Below are 15947 nucleotides of genomic sequence, written 5' to 3'. Positions count from 1 at the left end.
ATAAATGAGTAAATCCAGTGTGTTGTTCTGCACTACCAAGGTCAGATGCATAAATTGATTATAAAGAAGTCAGAGAGGTACAGAAGTACTTCCCGTAAGAGTCTATTTTGTTGAAGCTTACTCGTCTCAGAAGTTAGAAAAGAGAAATCCATGTAAAGGAAGGATAAGTAGCTTACCAGAAACACAAGAATCTTTACATAGGTTAAGGGAGAAAGCCTTCTTCTTCTACTCTAATTATTAGAAGGCATAAATATTAATTATAACATGTCACTTTACATAAACTCTGCTCTGTTGACAATTTATCTCATACCTGGCATCCTCTTGAAGCCATTTTTGAAATGTAAGCTCCCTGGCACAATATATGCATGCTCTGCTCATCTGAACAAGCTTTACCTTTCAATGTATTAAATCTGTCAACCTCTGTCTCGTCTTTTTAGACTGTAAATGTAGAATGAAAATTATATGTAGAGAAACCTATTACACAAAAGGCAATCCATTGATTTCAACTGAGATCACTGTAAACAATTGTAATTATGAAATAAATGTGACAATTTTAGTTGCTGCAGGAAAATTTGGGTTGGAGTTTTTTGGGATTGCAGACAGGTCTGCCTTTTTAAAGGCAGCCTGTAAAGTAAGAAAAAAAATGGCACAATTATAAATACTTTGCTCTGTTTGAATACTGGAACTAAATAAAGGATTTGTGACCCTAAGGTTATTTTCCCCTTAGAACTTATTTTTAATTGTATGCTTTATGCACTGGAGTACTAAAAATATTAGTATTTAGAAAGTTAATTTGTTATATTAAAAATATTTTTCATTTACTGTTAGATTTTTGGTTGCTACCTTCTCTGACACACTGAATGATATATACAGGTAAATAACCAGAGTAACCTGTATTATAAACTCGGTTTAGTTCCTTTTTCTCCTAATGCAAATGTTTCTAAATTTCTTTCTGGAGTCAATACACATGATATAAGTGTTTTGTAAGTAATCTTTAGCACTATTAACTGAGATAGTTATTCCTGGAGAATATTGGACTGGAGATCATTTGAGTGGACAATTGAGTGAATTATTTTAGTAACCTGCTTGTGTTGGTTAAAAAAAAAAAAAAACAACTCTTCCTCATAAGCACAGTGCACCCCAAAAAAATCTCTTCATTTTCCTTTGAGTTAGTTAAACCTTTCCAGCCCTCCCTTTTTTGAAGTCTGGAAAATTTTGATATAAAACAGGATCCAGGTCTCCTAGTTTCTATTTCATGCTTTTCAGCCTCCTGGAGAGGCGGAAAAAATACCATCCTGCATACAGGCAGCATCTCTATATGCAAATGTAGAAAACTGGATGTTCTAATCCAGCTTGCCTATTGTAAAAAGTATCTCCGAGCATTCAGACTAAATGTATCTATTACAGAATACAGCAGCAGTAATTCTGAGAAAATTTTTTTTCCTTTTAGAGTTAAAAAATTGGTCTAGACCCTTATCAACAGTAAATGCTATAACAGCTCTGACATTAGTAGTGACAAAAAAAATAATTATGATGCATTTTCTAATTTATCTTCAAAAATCTGATATTTTTTGTTACCGTTAAAGCACACTTCTACAGCATTAAAGAGACAGCAATAAAGGGACTTCTTTTACGAGACGAAACCTTTATACTTACTGTGAAAGTAATATTCTGGATGGTGTAGGTTAACTTGTTTAGATCTTCAAAGCTAACAAATATGTTGTACTGAGTGTAGTTCAGGTAGCCCAGGTGAACAACAATGATTTCACTGCATTTCTGTGAACACACACAGAGAATAGTACATAGAAGTCTTCAACTACTCCAGAATATGCACTGTTAGTATAGGTTGGAGAATTTGTTCCTAAATGGTCCAATATTGATGATATTTATTATATATCTCACCAATCTCATTCAATCTAATCAAAACTTTCTTGAAACATACCAGAGAGAGCAGAAGAAACTGATAAAGTCAGTCAGGTGGATCAGTGGCTGAACAATAAACAGTGCCAGCTTTTCATGTGAGCCAGTGAGAGCAACTGCTTGCAGCAGCAGGATGGAAGCAAATAACTCTGTCACTAACTCAGCTTGAGCTAGTGGAGGGGGCTAACTAACTAATGTAATAACTAATTTTTAAAAGTTAACAGGAGGAAAGAGAAAAGCTAAGTATGTTGCTCTCTTGGCTGCGTAATTAAATCTAATGGAGCTGTATTAATTTCTGCAAATTTCATAGATATGTGCATTTATCTATATAAAAAGAAAACACTTGTTTTACTATATATGCTTATCATAAAAAACTTCAGCTATGTCCTTCCTAAAGGATTTGCATCTGAAGAAGCTGTTTTGAATGTCTTTAAGCTTAAAAATTTCAGTGAAAATTACATTAGAATCTCCAAATGTTTCTTCACACTGGCAAAAAATGTGGCTTTTTCGAAACACAGTTGCCAGCTGATTGCAAGCAGATTCTGCAAGGTGTTGGAGAAGAATTTTTCTCTCCTCCGGAACCCCATATCAAATCTTCTGCTACAACATCCCTTTATTCAGTACTGCTAAACCTTGAACAGGACCCACTGCTTCACTGACAAAGAGCAACTCTAACAAGAAAGAGGGGTCTTTAACAGGCTATAGACACAAGTTACAGAAGTAAACAGAAAAATGATGGACAGGTATGTGTCTTGTCAGCATTACTGCCTACATTGCCATTATAAATAAAACTGTCCTCTAGAGTCTTTCCCGAGACGTGTCTAACAGGTACATTCTTATTTGCAATGTAAAGTAGCATGCACACAGATTTAAAGAAAATGCACTACATTGGAGCTTTGTTTAAGCAAGTGCATACTTGTGCACAACTGAGTAACCTCGTCCGATTGTGAACTTGATTGTTAACGTATGGTGTGCTTCCATCCTTCACCACTCCCAGGACTTTGACTGTCATGGTCACATTCTTCTTGAGGGATACTGGAATTAAAACAGAAACCATTCATCTATTGCTACATGCAGAAATTAAATCTCAAATAGAGGTCCAAAATAATTTAAAATACATATGCTATCCAAATGCTACTAAGAACTACCCAGTTATACATTACTGGAGTATTTTTATACATAGACAGTAAGTCACAAGCGCTGTACTGAATCTTGACAGATTAACAATTACAAACATATTATTTCTCACATATATACAGGAAAACTGTATCATTACAATCTACACATGTAATTCCCTCCAAAATGAAGGAAATACACAGATTATCTGGATTATCTGGATACTATTGTTTTCACAAAAATAACAAACAACTTGTCCCCTACTGCTGTTGCTTACAATTCAGTCAGTGCTGTCCATGTTTTTACCAAGGGAGGGAGGTGAGGTGGAAGAAAAGCATATCAGAGGAAAAACCCACCAACCACAGCCAGAAAGCAACAGGATCATGTGTGTGACAGCTGGAATTAAACATACAATAGACAGATTGCTATAGCAATTTCCTGAGAACTAGGTCAGATTCTCACCATCGTGCTGATCCAACTCAACCACACAGGTCAGCCACAGCTGCTGGTTGTAAGTTGACAGTGGTGGTGAACTTAAATTAAATGGCTTCAGCTGTAAAAAACCCCAAAAGGTTAGCACCAGCCTTTACACTGTTACATGACATATCTGTAGTCACAACTATGAAAGGCATGTTAATTATATTTGTGACAATGTTTTTGAGAAGAGATTTATGTGTGCTACTCTGTGGGACAGCGTGATAAGCAGCTCACACAGAAGTGTTCCAAAGAAGTAGCTTAAACAGCACATGTATTTTGCAAAGCACTGAAGCAAGGAAAGGTTGCTACCTAAACCTTATAAAAGCAGCAGCAATAAAATAGAAAAGTTCAAATGTGAAGAAAAATCCTGAGACCTAGCCTAAATATAAGAAATAATTTTTAGCACTTTACACCAAAAGTCAGACTTGTGGGCCTTCATCTGCTACACAGTTTTAAACTTGTTAAACTAGAATTACAAAAAAGCCCTGTTTTCCACTTGGTTTTCTAAAAATTCCACATTCAGTTCAAAAGAATGAAAGGTATCATTAACAGATAAAACCTACACAGAAGAAAGACTTCTCTAATTTGAAATCAAGATGTCCTTGAAAAAGAACAGTACTGTATCAGTCCAAACATATAGTTGAGTGGTAGGTAAAAAAAAATAAAGTGTCCTAGTGTATTTAAAGGAAATGCACTTTAAGAAAAAACCCACAACAAAACCTTTTTAGCCGTTTCACAAAGAATACTTTAGATATTAGGTTGACAATGAAGAGCTAGACAAACAAAAATGCAAGAACTGAGAACCAAAATATGAAAGCACTTGAGAATATGTGAATGTTCCTCTTAGGAAGCCAGATCCCATGTCTTGGTCACATGATAGTGAACAATTAACATGAAATATTTCTTTATAGATGATAGAAAGGGAAATCACAAGAGAGACAGCATTAGTTGCCACTGAGTGTATTGTTTTTCAATGCATGTTCTCAATTTCTATTTCTGAACCTCCGACAAGAATCTCCAACATTAATTCACCAGGGAAAAACTCACGTGCTTCTTTATCAGAAACTTCTGTGCAGAAACATACTAGAAACCTCTGCCTGACCTGCTCACAACAGTAAGAGACCAGAAATTGCTGCTGGGCTATTCATGAAGTAACACAGTGGTAGTACAATATTGAATGTTCAGACTCAAATTGGAAAGCACCACTTTGATATTCTGCAGTAAAAGTTTAAATATTTAAAATAACTGGGGGGAAAGAGGGAAATGTAAGAGGGAAATGTAACATTACTAACATCAAATAAAGTCATTAATATAACCCAACAATATTTATTAACTCTTACCTTTAGGCTATTATTTAAGTCAGTTCTTGCTACAGAAGTTTCAATTACATTAGGACCTACACAATATATACAAAGGAAGAAAGAAAATAATATTGAAGTATATATACAAGTGATGATGTCAATACAGGTTTTCAAAAGACTGTACAAAATACCCCCTGCAAAGCAGGTAAACAGTATTCCACTTTTCAGATAAATGGTAAAGCACTCAGATATTTCAATATAATTTGCAAATCTGACCTGCAAATTTGACCCTTTAAGCGTCTCTGCCACGGTATTTCTACACATTATTAAATAAAGTAAGTTATAAATGGAGAACTCCACATCAAAAGCCCTGAATGTACTCTAATCTACTACAATTTTAGTAGTAGTTTTTTATTGATATATATCTCTATTTATCTATATATGTGTGTTTGTGTGTGTATATATATATATATATATATATATATATATATATATATATATATCTCCTAGGATTTTATGGGAATGCAGTCATCATGAAAGCACTCAGCTACAGAATCCCCTTGTTTAATTAGATGAGGCTGCTGAGGGCCATGTCCAGTTAAGTTTTTAACATCTTTAAGGACAGAGACTCCCACAACCTGTCTGGGAAACCTGTTCCAGTATTTAATCACCATTATGCTAAGAAAAAATTCCTAATATCTAATGGGAATTTCTTGTGCTCCAGCTTGTGTTGCACCTCTGAGAAAAGCCCCATCTTCTGCCTAATCCCTGATAAGGTGGTCCCAGACAGCTGGACAGTTTCCCTTTAGGCATGCAGGAGCACGGGGTAAGGAGGACAAGAGGAATGCACTTGTGTTTGTGTTTTTATGTACATAAAACACAAAAGAACTAAACCAGAAAAGTGACAGAGAAGAGTAGGAAAAGATCTGTGTCTATACAGCAGGTTATGAACACACACAGAGAAGATATATAGCAGGTAGGGACATAAGCAAGACATAAACACCTGTATTTGGGGCAGGAAGATTCCTCTGTCCAAATGGTCTCTCCCTGTATATATTTGGTCTGGCAATTTAATTGATCTGGAATTTTTTAACCCTCAAAATATGCTCCTTCAATCACAAACTCAGTATTATAAAAATTATGGAAGAAAAGCAGTTACTCACACAGACCAAACATTTCAAAGTTACTACAAAGAAAGAATGGAAAAGAAGGAAATTTATAAATGAGCAGCATGGGATCACTCTGTCCAAGATAGCTTAGCTGTCATGACAGCTCTAAACATACAGCACTGCTTGGGCTCCTACAACCACTCTAGTAACAATATTAACCATCTTAAAGACTTAAAAGGAAAAATTAAGAATTTCAGCCATCATAGCCAGAATTTCATATCAGAATTGCAGTGCAACATCACTAACAGCCACCCACTATAAACTCAGCTCTACATCATTGAACTTTTCAGCTCTCAAGTACATATAAACCAGATTTTTGAATGCATTTTTTGTTTTTAAAAGCAAAACTGAGTTTCAGTAGGCATTCACAGTTGGTAAGTCATCATATATATATCAGTAATTAAGTCTTGACAAAACAAATAGAATTAGCCTTTTTTAAGGGTTTTTATGTTTTTAATTGGAAGATATGAACGAATATTGGGACAGAGAAATCACAGTCAAAGTTCTTAAGAACAGCAACCACACAAATAATGAAGCTCTAGTGCTATAACTGCTTCTTCTCTAGCAAGTGATATATAAAAGCTTTTGAAACAGAATGATGCTGTGGCTGCATTACTAACAAGTGGAGACTAATTTAAATAGTTATTGTGTTTCTTTTAGTCTTGCTCACTTAACATAATAACAGATAAAGGCGAAGAACTACCCTGAGTTGATGAACTGCACAGCTACAGAAAATGAGTTCTGCACCTTGGATTTTCTTTGAACTTGTCTCATCCCAAATATAACACAGACCCATTGTGAAAAGAGAAAGAAAGACCAAACAAGTCTGTGTCTGTTTTGGGTTACAGGAACTGTAAGAGCAGCATCCATATCTGATCAAACTGTCTTGATTTCTCAGATGAAAATCAAGAGTTCTGCCAGGCTTCCCAAACTGCAGGTATAGATGTTGTGTGTGGGCAATGGCATATTTAAGTAGCACAGAAAATACGGACGTATCTCCCACACTTTCCTTTACTTAGTGGGTTTGGTGACCTTTTCTCAGACTGTACCCTTTAATGAGGGAGCATTCTCTTGTTAGGGCCCCTCCTTCTATTCACAGGAAGCAAGCAGCTATCAACAAAAGCTGCGAGGAGTATCACAGTAATTGTTCAGTGGGTCTCCTCCCAAGGCAAACAGCATTCTTTTAAAAACATTTAAGTTATAATAATGAACACTGTCAGCCAAACTATCCAGCAAACCAATCTTACAAGGACAAGAATCCCACAGCCATAACAGTTCCTGAAGGGGATCACAGGCAAGGCCTGGGACCACAGCATGGTACAGATGACCAAGTGCTGCTTACAGCAGCCAAGTCCCCTGAACCAAAGGTTTCAGTCACCACCAGATTACTCTGCATGCAGACACAATACACCAGCACAGGTCCCTCTCAGATTCTGCTACTAATTAAGAACAAAACACTACCGTTTTCTTTTCCAGGAGCGTTGCTTTTTGCCTAGGTCTTACATAAAATAACTTTCTTTCATTTCTTGCAACCTGGCAGTATAAGTACACAACTAAAAATATCGTTCAATTTTAAGGCCAAATAGCCCAATTACACTAAATTAAATAGTTCAATTTTTTCCCCTTTATCATAAAATGCACTTTTGCAAATGTGTTGATGCAATATTTTATTTTAGTGGCCAAATAATGCCCTTTAGCATCCTTCAGCAAGTCACAGGAATATCAGTGGTTAACCTTTATGAACTGAAGCCTGTTTAGACCTTCAGCTGCTATAATAAATCAAAAAGCCAGAAAGAAGGTTTTATTTCACAGACAAATTTTATTATTGAAGGCTATTATGAAAAATTTATTGCCTACAAGGCACAGATGGGCATAAAAAGCCCAAACAGCTGCCTCCAATTAACCCGCCTTTCTTTCCAAGGCAGGCAGGACTGGATAGCTCCAAAGCCTGGGAGCCCTTCTCACTCTAAAGGAGGTGAAGGACAGGGCAGAGGTAGAGATAACCCAGCAGACAGATCAAAATGTGTCAGAGAGGGGCACAGAAGATCACACTGGACATGCTGAGTGATGTGGAAGTCAGCCGTAAAGTAGAGGAAGATGGTAACAACTTAAAGTAATTCTTATACAGAGGGTGGGCTGCTTAAGGAGTACCAGTCCCTCCTTTTCCTTCTCCCTGTCACTTGACTTCTGTATTGATAAAGCTCTTCTCACAGCAGAATATCAGTATATTTAACACTGACTTATTTTTCAAGTATGTTTTAGCCGTGGAAAAGCTCTCTGACATAAAATAAAGAAAGGTCCAGTGCTTTTCAACTCCCTAGTGACACTGCATCTTTGTTGACCAGACTACCACAAGTCTCTCTGATCTCCAGGATGAGTACCCAGGCACCATGTGCTTAGTCTCCCAGGTCATGTCAGGACTTTCACAAAGATCTCTGAAACCAGAGACTTAAGCTCATATATGTTTGACAAGTGAAGTACATATTTTTACTCTAAAATATTTTGTATTGATGTGGCATCTATCAACCAAACATTTAGAAGGTTTTACAGTTATCAGTTTTGTCACAGGAAATCAAGTATTAGCACTACCATTTTACATATAGAAATACAAAGAAAAACCATGTAGCAGTCTGCTGAAAAATTATGTTGCAATGAAGCTGCTTTTGTTTCATTTTATCATCTCTCCCCTGCAAAGAAGTTTCAAATACCAAGTCTTTGTAGGTAGTACTCCTACGAAAAGTGAGATGGAAGAAACACTTCCTTGTCCCTGTCAAGAGGAATGCTTCTTCAGACATCTCAGGAGCAGTAAGCTTATTAGCATTTAAATACATCTGTAAATACCAACAAGTTTAGACAAAGTATATGAGAACTGTAATCTTCTAAAAAGACATCCTTACCTGCTATTCCTATGAAGACTGTCAGACCAAAACAAATAAAGAATACTACAAAGACCAGAACAAAATGCCTTTTGGACAGTGTATACAATCGCATCGGGGCCAGCCTACAGGAAGCAAAAGAAACCACAGAATTAGTGTTGCTCATATTTCTAAAGGGTCAGAAAATAAACCCCATTCATTCTTCAACAAAGAAAATTAAACCAAACACTGAGGTAACATGTAATACTAAGAAAAAATAAATTAATGCTGCTTCACAGAGCAAAGACAACAGGAATTATTAAGTACACATATGTATGCACACATCTGTGCTCCAAAATGTATTAATTTTGCCATCTTTTTTATCCTGGGGTTTTCTATAGTCCTAAAACTTGCGCAATAGAAAATATTCCTTAAAGGGAGAAAAGGTTGTTTGTGTTATTTCATACATTAATAACTTAAACATCCAAGACTCCATGTATCCTGCAATGAGAGCTTAATCTAAAAGGACAGACATCACTAACAACTCATTTACCTGCACAGGACCTTGATGAGTTGTCTATACCCTATAAATATACTTCAACCTAGCAGGATCATCCCTAACAAGGAGTAGGGCAGAGCTCCAGATCTGCTATATGTACATGTTCAGGCTTTGAACTCTTGTCTGAGCTCCACCAAAGCTTGGGAAATAAAAACCTGAACTCAAGTTTGCTATTGGACACCTAAATACAAATACACATAAGCAATGACATCTCCTGCACCATGTGTTGGTGGTTATCGTTAACTTAAAGACAAAAGAGAGGGGAAGGGCTGTGGGTGTGCATTGAAAATACCAACTGCACTCCCTGGAAAACAGGTAACTTCCAGTTCCGTTAGCTTAAGGGAAATATGATCAAATAACTAATCTTACAGAAGGTGGACAAATCCACCATGTTTCAAAACACAGCAACCATCTCCTGAGCCACCACATACCTGAATTTCTACTGCTGCTTCAGGAGATATGATCAGAGGAATTTGTAGTTTATATGGGAAAGCTGTAGGACTGGGGGGCTGATGGGATGGTGGTGGTGTTTTTCAATAAATTTGTATGAGCACTATTATGGAGAGAAATGAAATCTTAAGACTTTAATGACAGCACTCCCTTTTAGCTTGGAGTAAAACTTCTTTCTTTTCACCAGCTGAATGGCGTTCTTACTGGTTCACCACATTAACAAAGAATTCCAGAAGAGGTGGTGAAATCCTTCCCATAAGACCAGCCTGAACTCTGGGACCAGGTACCATGAGCTGCATGGATGGCAGCCATTAAAAGCAAGGCAAACAATTCACTTTAAACCAGTACAAGGATTTATTAATAACAACCTCTATTTTCTTTGAGAATCATTGCATTTTTGCCAAATGAAGCACTACCAAAACCAGTTTGCATTATTTTTTACTGTAAAGTTTGAGAGATCCAAATCTTAATTTATTAACAAAGGAGGTGGGGAAGGGATGAAAACCCCAAAAAAGTAATGAGAACTGCAAGCAAGTAGCTGCAAATGTTACGAGCCTGCACAAACTGGATGTGCAGGACTCCAGGCACAGCACCTGCAGAACACTTGCCAATACACCTTTACACACAGCAGAAACTCTGCATCAGTCTAGAGGTAAGAACAGCTGATTGTACAGCCAAAAAAAGGCAAACCATACATGAAATGACCAAGCAATTACCATATAAGAAATATCGGATCATCACATAGAAGCCTCACAGACAAATAGTGTTTTAAGTTGACTTTTAATAGAGGTATTTCAAACCAGAACTTGTCTGCACAACTTTTCAGGGATTTAACTGCAGTATTTTTCTTATATCAATGTCTCAAACTTATATCAATGCATTTAAACTATGTTAAAGCTATTAAATCTGTACTACTACTGAAACAACTAACTAAGGTGCATTTTTCCATCAGCTCCAGGGGCTCCTTCAGTTCGAGATGACCTGATATTCCCTGTATACCTGAGTACACCAAGCATGGGATATAATCTTGAGATACCAAAGTATTTATCATAACAAGAAAATCTTTGACATATTAAAACAGTGCATAAAATGTGGACATGCCTAAATTAAGTGCAAGAGTTCAAGTGGATACCAAATGCTTCATGGCAGAGCACATACACTGAGAGTAACACAGGGAAGTCCATGGGTTGAGTATAGCTGACAACTGTAAGGGTATCATGTTTGCAGTAAAGCATAACATATACTTGTGCTCTCTGAACAGCTCACATCTGGGCATCCACTTGACAGCTACAGACTGATGCAGGATACTTCTGACTTGCTGTGCATGTTCTTGGTTCTTTTGATAGTTTTCCTAATTTCAAAGTTTTTGCAGACATTTCAAAATGCATGATGTGGACACGATAAGCAGCTCCCTCTCCACATTCCCTATAGAAAAGCCACCAGCTCCTCACCCAGCCAAGAGTGTTACTGGCAATTAGCACCTTGGTTTACTCATAAGCCAGAGCAGATGTGCTTGTGAGCTTTTGAAGAAACACGTTCCAGACATTGGCTCATTCTTTATTCCAGCTGCTCTCCAGATGGTGCAACACCTGGTAGTTGCAATGGGTAGGTGTACACCTACCTACCAACAGGGATGCTGTACCCGGTCACGAGTGGAGACACAGAGGAGGGACACACCTCATGTTTTCCTTTCATTCATCCCTGTACTCCTCAAGTGTCATTTAAGCCACTGACTGCATGTGGTACTTTAGAGGTCAGTAAGGCAACATAGACACTTGTATTAACAGCAAATGTAAGAACTCAGCCAAATCTTAACTGCATTTCTCATGATGGCAAACCACAATTTACAGCATTCCTATCAGGTGATGCACGCTCCATTGCCCCTCACTGCAGAACTTCCGTATGTAGATTTAAGTGTCTCGTTGCACCTGTCACCACCTGACATACAAAGCAGGTAAAACCACCTCCCCATGAGTTCATTGTTTAACAGCTGCCTTTTGGAAAGAGATTATATTATATAAAGTTTGTGAATATACATAAGTGCAAGTTGGTTATGCCCCATTGGCAGCCCCATCTTACATCTGAAATGCCCAAGAAAGAATGAAATGTTGGAAACACATTTATGGGAAAATCAAAAAAGATTCCTCACTCTGGATGCACCTGTTCAAACAAATAAAGAACTGTGCTTTGCTTTACCAAGCAAAGTGGAAGATATTTAATCAGCCCAACCACAGCAGTCCAAAGCTCAAGACTAGACATCCAACTGTCCGCAGGTCTTTCAGGCAGCTTTTACCACCTACACTCAGCTTTACCCTAATTCAGAGTGGTTTATAATTAACTTATGTCTGAAACTGACTTGCAAAGGAGGAGAAAACACTGAGATACAAACAGAGAAGTAGCATACTTGCATGTCTCAAATAGCAGTCAATAAAACTAAAGTGCTGCAGCCTGTGACAGAGTTAACTTTGGAAACATACACTCATAACTACTGCAATCTTTCAGCAGCCATTCATATGTGAGATGTAAAGACAGGTTACATCTTGCTTTTGGAGTAAAGTTTTGTCTCAAAAGGGCCAGCAAAACGTTTCTCAGAATATTCCTCATCTTCAAATCACTACTCATGACTGCACAACAAAGTCCTTAATGAAGAACATAATGAAAAACAGAGCCTGTTATATAATAAACAGTCAGTCTTTCACTAAAGACTGACTTTAAAGAAGGGAAAGCTGTGGTGAAACTGAGATTAAGCAGTAGGTAGGCAGAGTCAATATTAAAATCAGAAATAACTTGCTTTTATGCACAGCAGCTTTTCTGAAATCCTAGCCTCAACATCTCTGCCTCCAACTGCTCATCTCTATTTTAGGCTCAAACCCAAAAAGAACCATCAAACCCACTTTGATTTGAATAATTATATATGCTACCCACATTGACAGTACTGGGGCTATCCATACACCCCGCACTTGTTCACGATTTAAATACATTGCCTGCTTTGGTGCCCCTCAGAAGACCTTGAATTTCTTCTTGCAAATGTATTCCACAAGGGTTAATAGCTAATGAGGCAGCACATGACTATACAAAAAGAAGCATAAAATTAACATTGCCAGTACTATACAGAATTTCTACATGACAACTGACAGATAAACATGGCTATGCTTTGCCTTTGTATGTGAGCACTGGGTGGGTTTGGCTTTTTGGTTTTTTAGTTGTTGTTCATCGTATTCATTTAAGTCTGTATAATTAATCACAGCTATGACTCTGTTCATGCGAAGAAATATCCGGGAAAACAAGGTTTTATTTCTCCTTTAACAAACAACCTGAGATCTTAGATAACGGGAGTGAGGGGAGGTTTTATTCGCCATGTAAGAGGCAAACTCTAAAGAAATGGACAGCCACCCTCGGGGTCCTGAGTGGCGAACCACAACCTCAGAAACATTCATTTAACCCTCGGCGCGCTGATTTCCTTAAGGAGCATAACGAGTATAAAATGAATTAGACTCGGACTGCCCAAAGACATTGAGGGGCCTCCCTCCCCGGAGACACTCAAGACCCGTCAGGACACAGCCCTGTGCCAGGTGCCCTAGGAGTGACCGTGCCTGAGCAGGCAGGCTGAGCAGACGGCCAGTGACGGCGGTCCCTCCCGAGCTGGCCCGTTCGGCGATTCCGTGGGCGAGTTCGCTCTCCCGGACGGGCCCCCCTCGGGCTCGGGGTCCCCCTCGGGCTCGGGGCGCCGCTCGGGCTCGCGGCCCCCCTCGGGCTCGGGGCGCCCCTCGGGCTCGGGGCCCCCTCGGGCTCGGGGCCCCCCTCGGGCTCGGGGCGCCCCTCGGGCTCGCGGCGCCCCTCGGGCTCGGGGCCCCCCTCGGGCTCGGGGTCCCCCTCGGGCTCGGGGCGCCCCTCGGGCTCGCGGCGCCCCTCGGGCTCGGGGCCCCCCTCGGGCTCGGGGTCCCCCTCGGGCTCGGGGCGCCCCTCGGGCTCGCGGCGCCCCTCGGGCTCGGGGCCCCCCTCGGGCTCGGGGCCCCCCTCGGGCTCGCGGCCCCCGCGCGCGCCGCCCTCCCCGCCCCGACTCACGGCTCCATCGCGCGCCGCGCGCGCGCTGCCCGCGCCTCCGCCGCGCGCCGCCGCCGCCGCCGTGGCACAGCCGGCGCCGCGCGACGCCTTCCGCGTGCGTCACCGCGCGGCCGCCACGCGGCCCCGCACACGTCACGGGCCCCGCCGCGCCCCGGCCGCGGGGGAGCTGAGGGGGGGGGGGGGGGGGGAGCTACGGCGAGCCCGAGGGGACACGGGCGGCGGGAGGCGGTGCGGTACGGCGGCAGCTTGGCTCTGGTGAGCCGGCTTGCAGCGCCGCGGGCTCAAAATCACCGTAACGCAGCATCAGGGAGCCAGCTAGGTTGGAAAAGATCCCCAAGATCATCGAGTCCAACCAGCACCGCGTCAGGTACACCATGGGGCTGAGTGCCACGTCAGTCTTGCCTTAAACGCCTTTAAAGATAGTGACTTGACAGTCCACCCGGACAGCCCGTTCCAATGTCTAATCACCCTTTCTGTGAAAAAATTCCTCCTAATGTCCAACCTGAACCTGCTCTGGTGCAGTTAGAAGCCATTTCCTCTGGGTCTGGGTCCCTGGGAGGAGAGACCAGCCCTCACCTCCTGCACCCTCCTTCAAGGCAGCTGTAGAGGGCAATGAGGGCACCCCTGAGCCTCCTTTTCTCCGGACCAAACACCCCCGGCTCCTCAGCTGTGCTCCAGACCTTCCCCAGCTCCATTGCCCTTCTCTGGACACGCTCCAGCCCCTCAATGCCTCCCTGTAGTGAGGGGCCCAGAACTGATCCCAGGATTTAAGGCACAGCCTCACCAGTGCTGAGAACAGGGAGACAATCCCTGCCCTGGTCCTGCTGGCCACACCATTGCTGGTCCAGGCCAGGATGCCATTGGCCTTCTTGGCCACCCGGGTCACACATGGCCACCTGGGTCACACTGGCCACGTGGCTGGCTTGTACTCAGATGCTGACCAGCATCCACAGGTCCTCTCCCACTGAGCCACTTCCCAGCTACTCTTCTCCCACCTATAGCACTGCATGGAGCTGTGACCAAAGTGTAGGACCCAGCACTTGATCTAGTTGAACTTCATAGAACCTCAGCGCTTGTCTAGTTGAACCAGCCTCTATTTGGTTATGAGGCCAAGTGTGTTATTGTGTTGGGATAACAGCAGTATTTTCCACATTTCTAGTGTGCTTTATGAGCTTGTGCTGTAGTAGTAGCAACCAGAGGTAGCAGAGGGAAATTAAACCATATAAATAGAAAATACTTAGGACGCAGAAATGGTTCTGAATCCAGACTAAACCCATCCATTTTAGTCAAAAGGCCCAATGTGATGTATCCATGCTGAACATACACATGTTTAGTGCCACCTGGGTCATAAAATATTTTGTTTACCAGCTCTTTCAGTGGAATTAAAATGCTGTCACTGCAGTCATCTGCACAAAGCTTTATGGTATTCAAGGGATGTGATTGGTGTATTGTGTTTGCAGAGAATTCAGTCAGCTCACAGGCAACAGAAGTTAAATCCTAGGAGTAAGCGACTACTTTACACACACTATGTAATAAGAATCTCTAGTTCATACCTAACAGTGTTCTGTCCTCGCACAATGTTAAGATAAAATTGGATTTTTGTTCTGAATTTATGTTAAATGTCCTAAGACTAGGCAACAAAGATTAACAACCTGGGTAGGGATGGTAAACAGTAGAAAGGTATAAGGTTTTAGACAAATTATGTTTTGTAGTCACTTTTGATAGCTCTAACATCTGCTCATAGAAAGTCAGCACTGCAGTTACTAAAACACGTGGGAATACCTGATGTACAGGTATTAGTCTTGAATGAAATTCAGAGTAACTGCCTGGCTTTGTTGTTTGTCATATACAGAAGGCAGAGCGTCTTTGAGATGACCCCCCAAGAAATACTGAGATAGATCAGTCAACAAATAATTTTAAAATTATCTCTTCAACAGTTAAATAATTTCATTAAAAGCCTACTTAGATGATACTTAGTCTTATTGCATTTCCTTTTTAAATGTACTTAGGGTTAATAATATTATTCATTTTATTC

The 15947-nt window shown here is 40.6% G+C and overlaps 1 protein-coding gene across 2 annotated transcripts in view; it reads right to left on the bottom strand.

Moving 5' to 3' along the window:
* The window catches only part of TMEM181 (transmembrane protein 181), a 41294-nt gene that overhangs the window by 13315 nt on the left and 12032 nt on the right, over window positions 1-15947 (bottom strand). Inside the window, exons 1-6 of one of the 2 annotated variants that reach the window (XM_077782152.2) lie at window positions 13913-14046; window positions 8881-8984; window positions 4854-4909; window positions 3499-3589; window positions 2837-2955; window positions 1657-1776 (exon numbers count right to left, since the gene is read on the bottom strand). In XM_077782152.2, the coding sequence (XP_077638278.1) occupies window positions 1657-1776; window positions 2837-2955; window positions 3499-3589; window positions 4854-4909; window positions 8881-8984; window positions 13913-13920 (498 nt within the window). In that variant the 5' untranslated portion in view covers window positions 13921-14046. Of the gene's footprint in view, window positions 1-1656; window positions 1777-2836; window positions 2956-3498; window positions 3590-4853; window positions 4910-8880; window positions 8985-13912; window positions 14047-15947 lie in introns of those variants that run through there. The other variant, XM_021540428.3, reaches the window with a different exon arrangement.

This window comes from Lonchura striata, chromosome 3 (assembly GCF_050655825.1).
Source record: "Lonchura striata isolate lonStrDom1 chromosome 3, ASM5065582v1, whole genome shotgun sequence".
Taxonomy (NCBI): domain Eukaryota; kingdom Metazoa; phylum Chordata; class Aves; order Passeriformes; family Estrildidae; genus Lonchura; species Lonchura striata.
The sequence above is the reverse complement of the archived record's forward strand: the minus strand, read 5'-3'. Positions and strand labels throughout refer to the sequence as shown.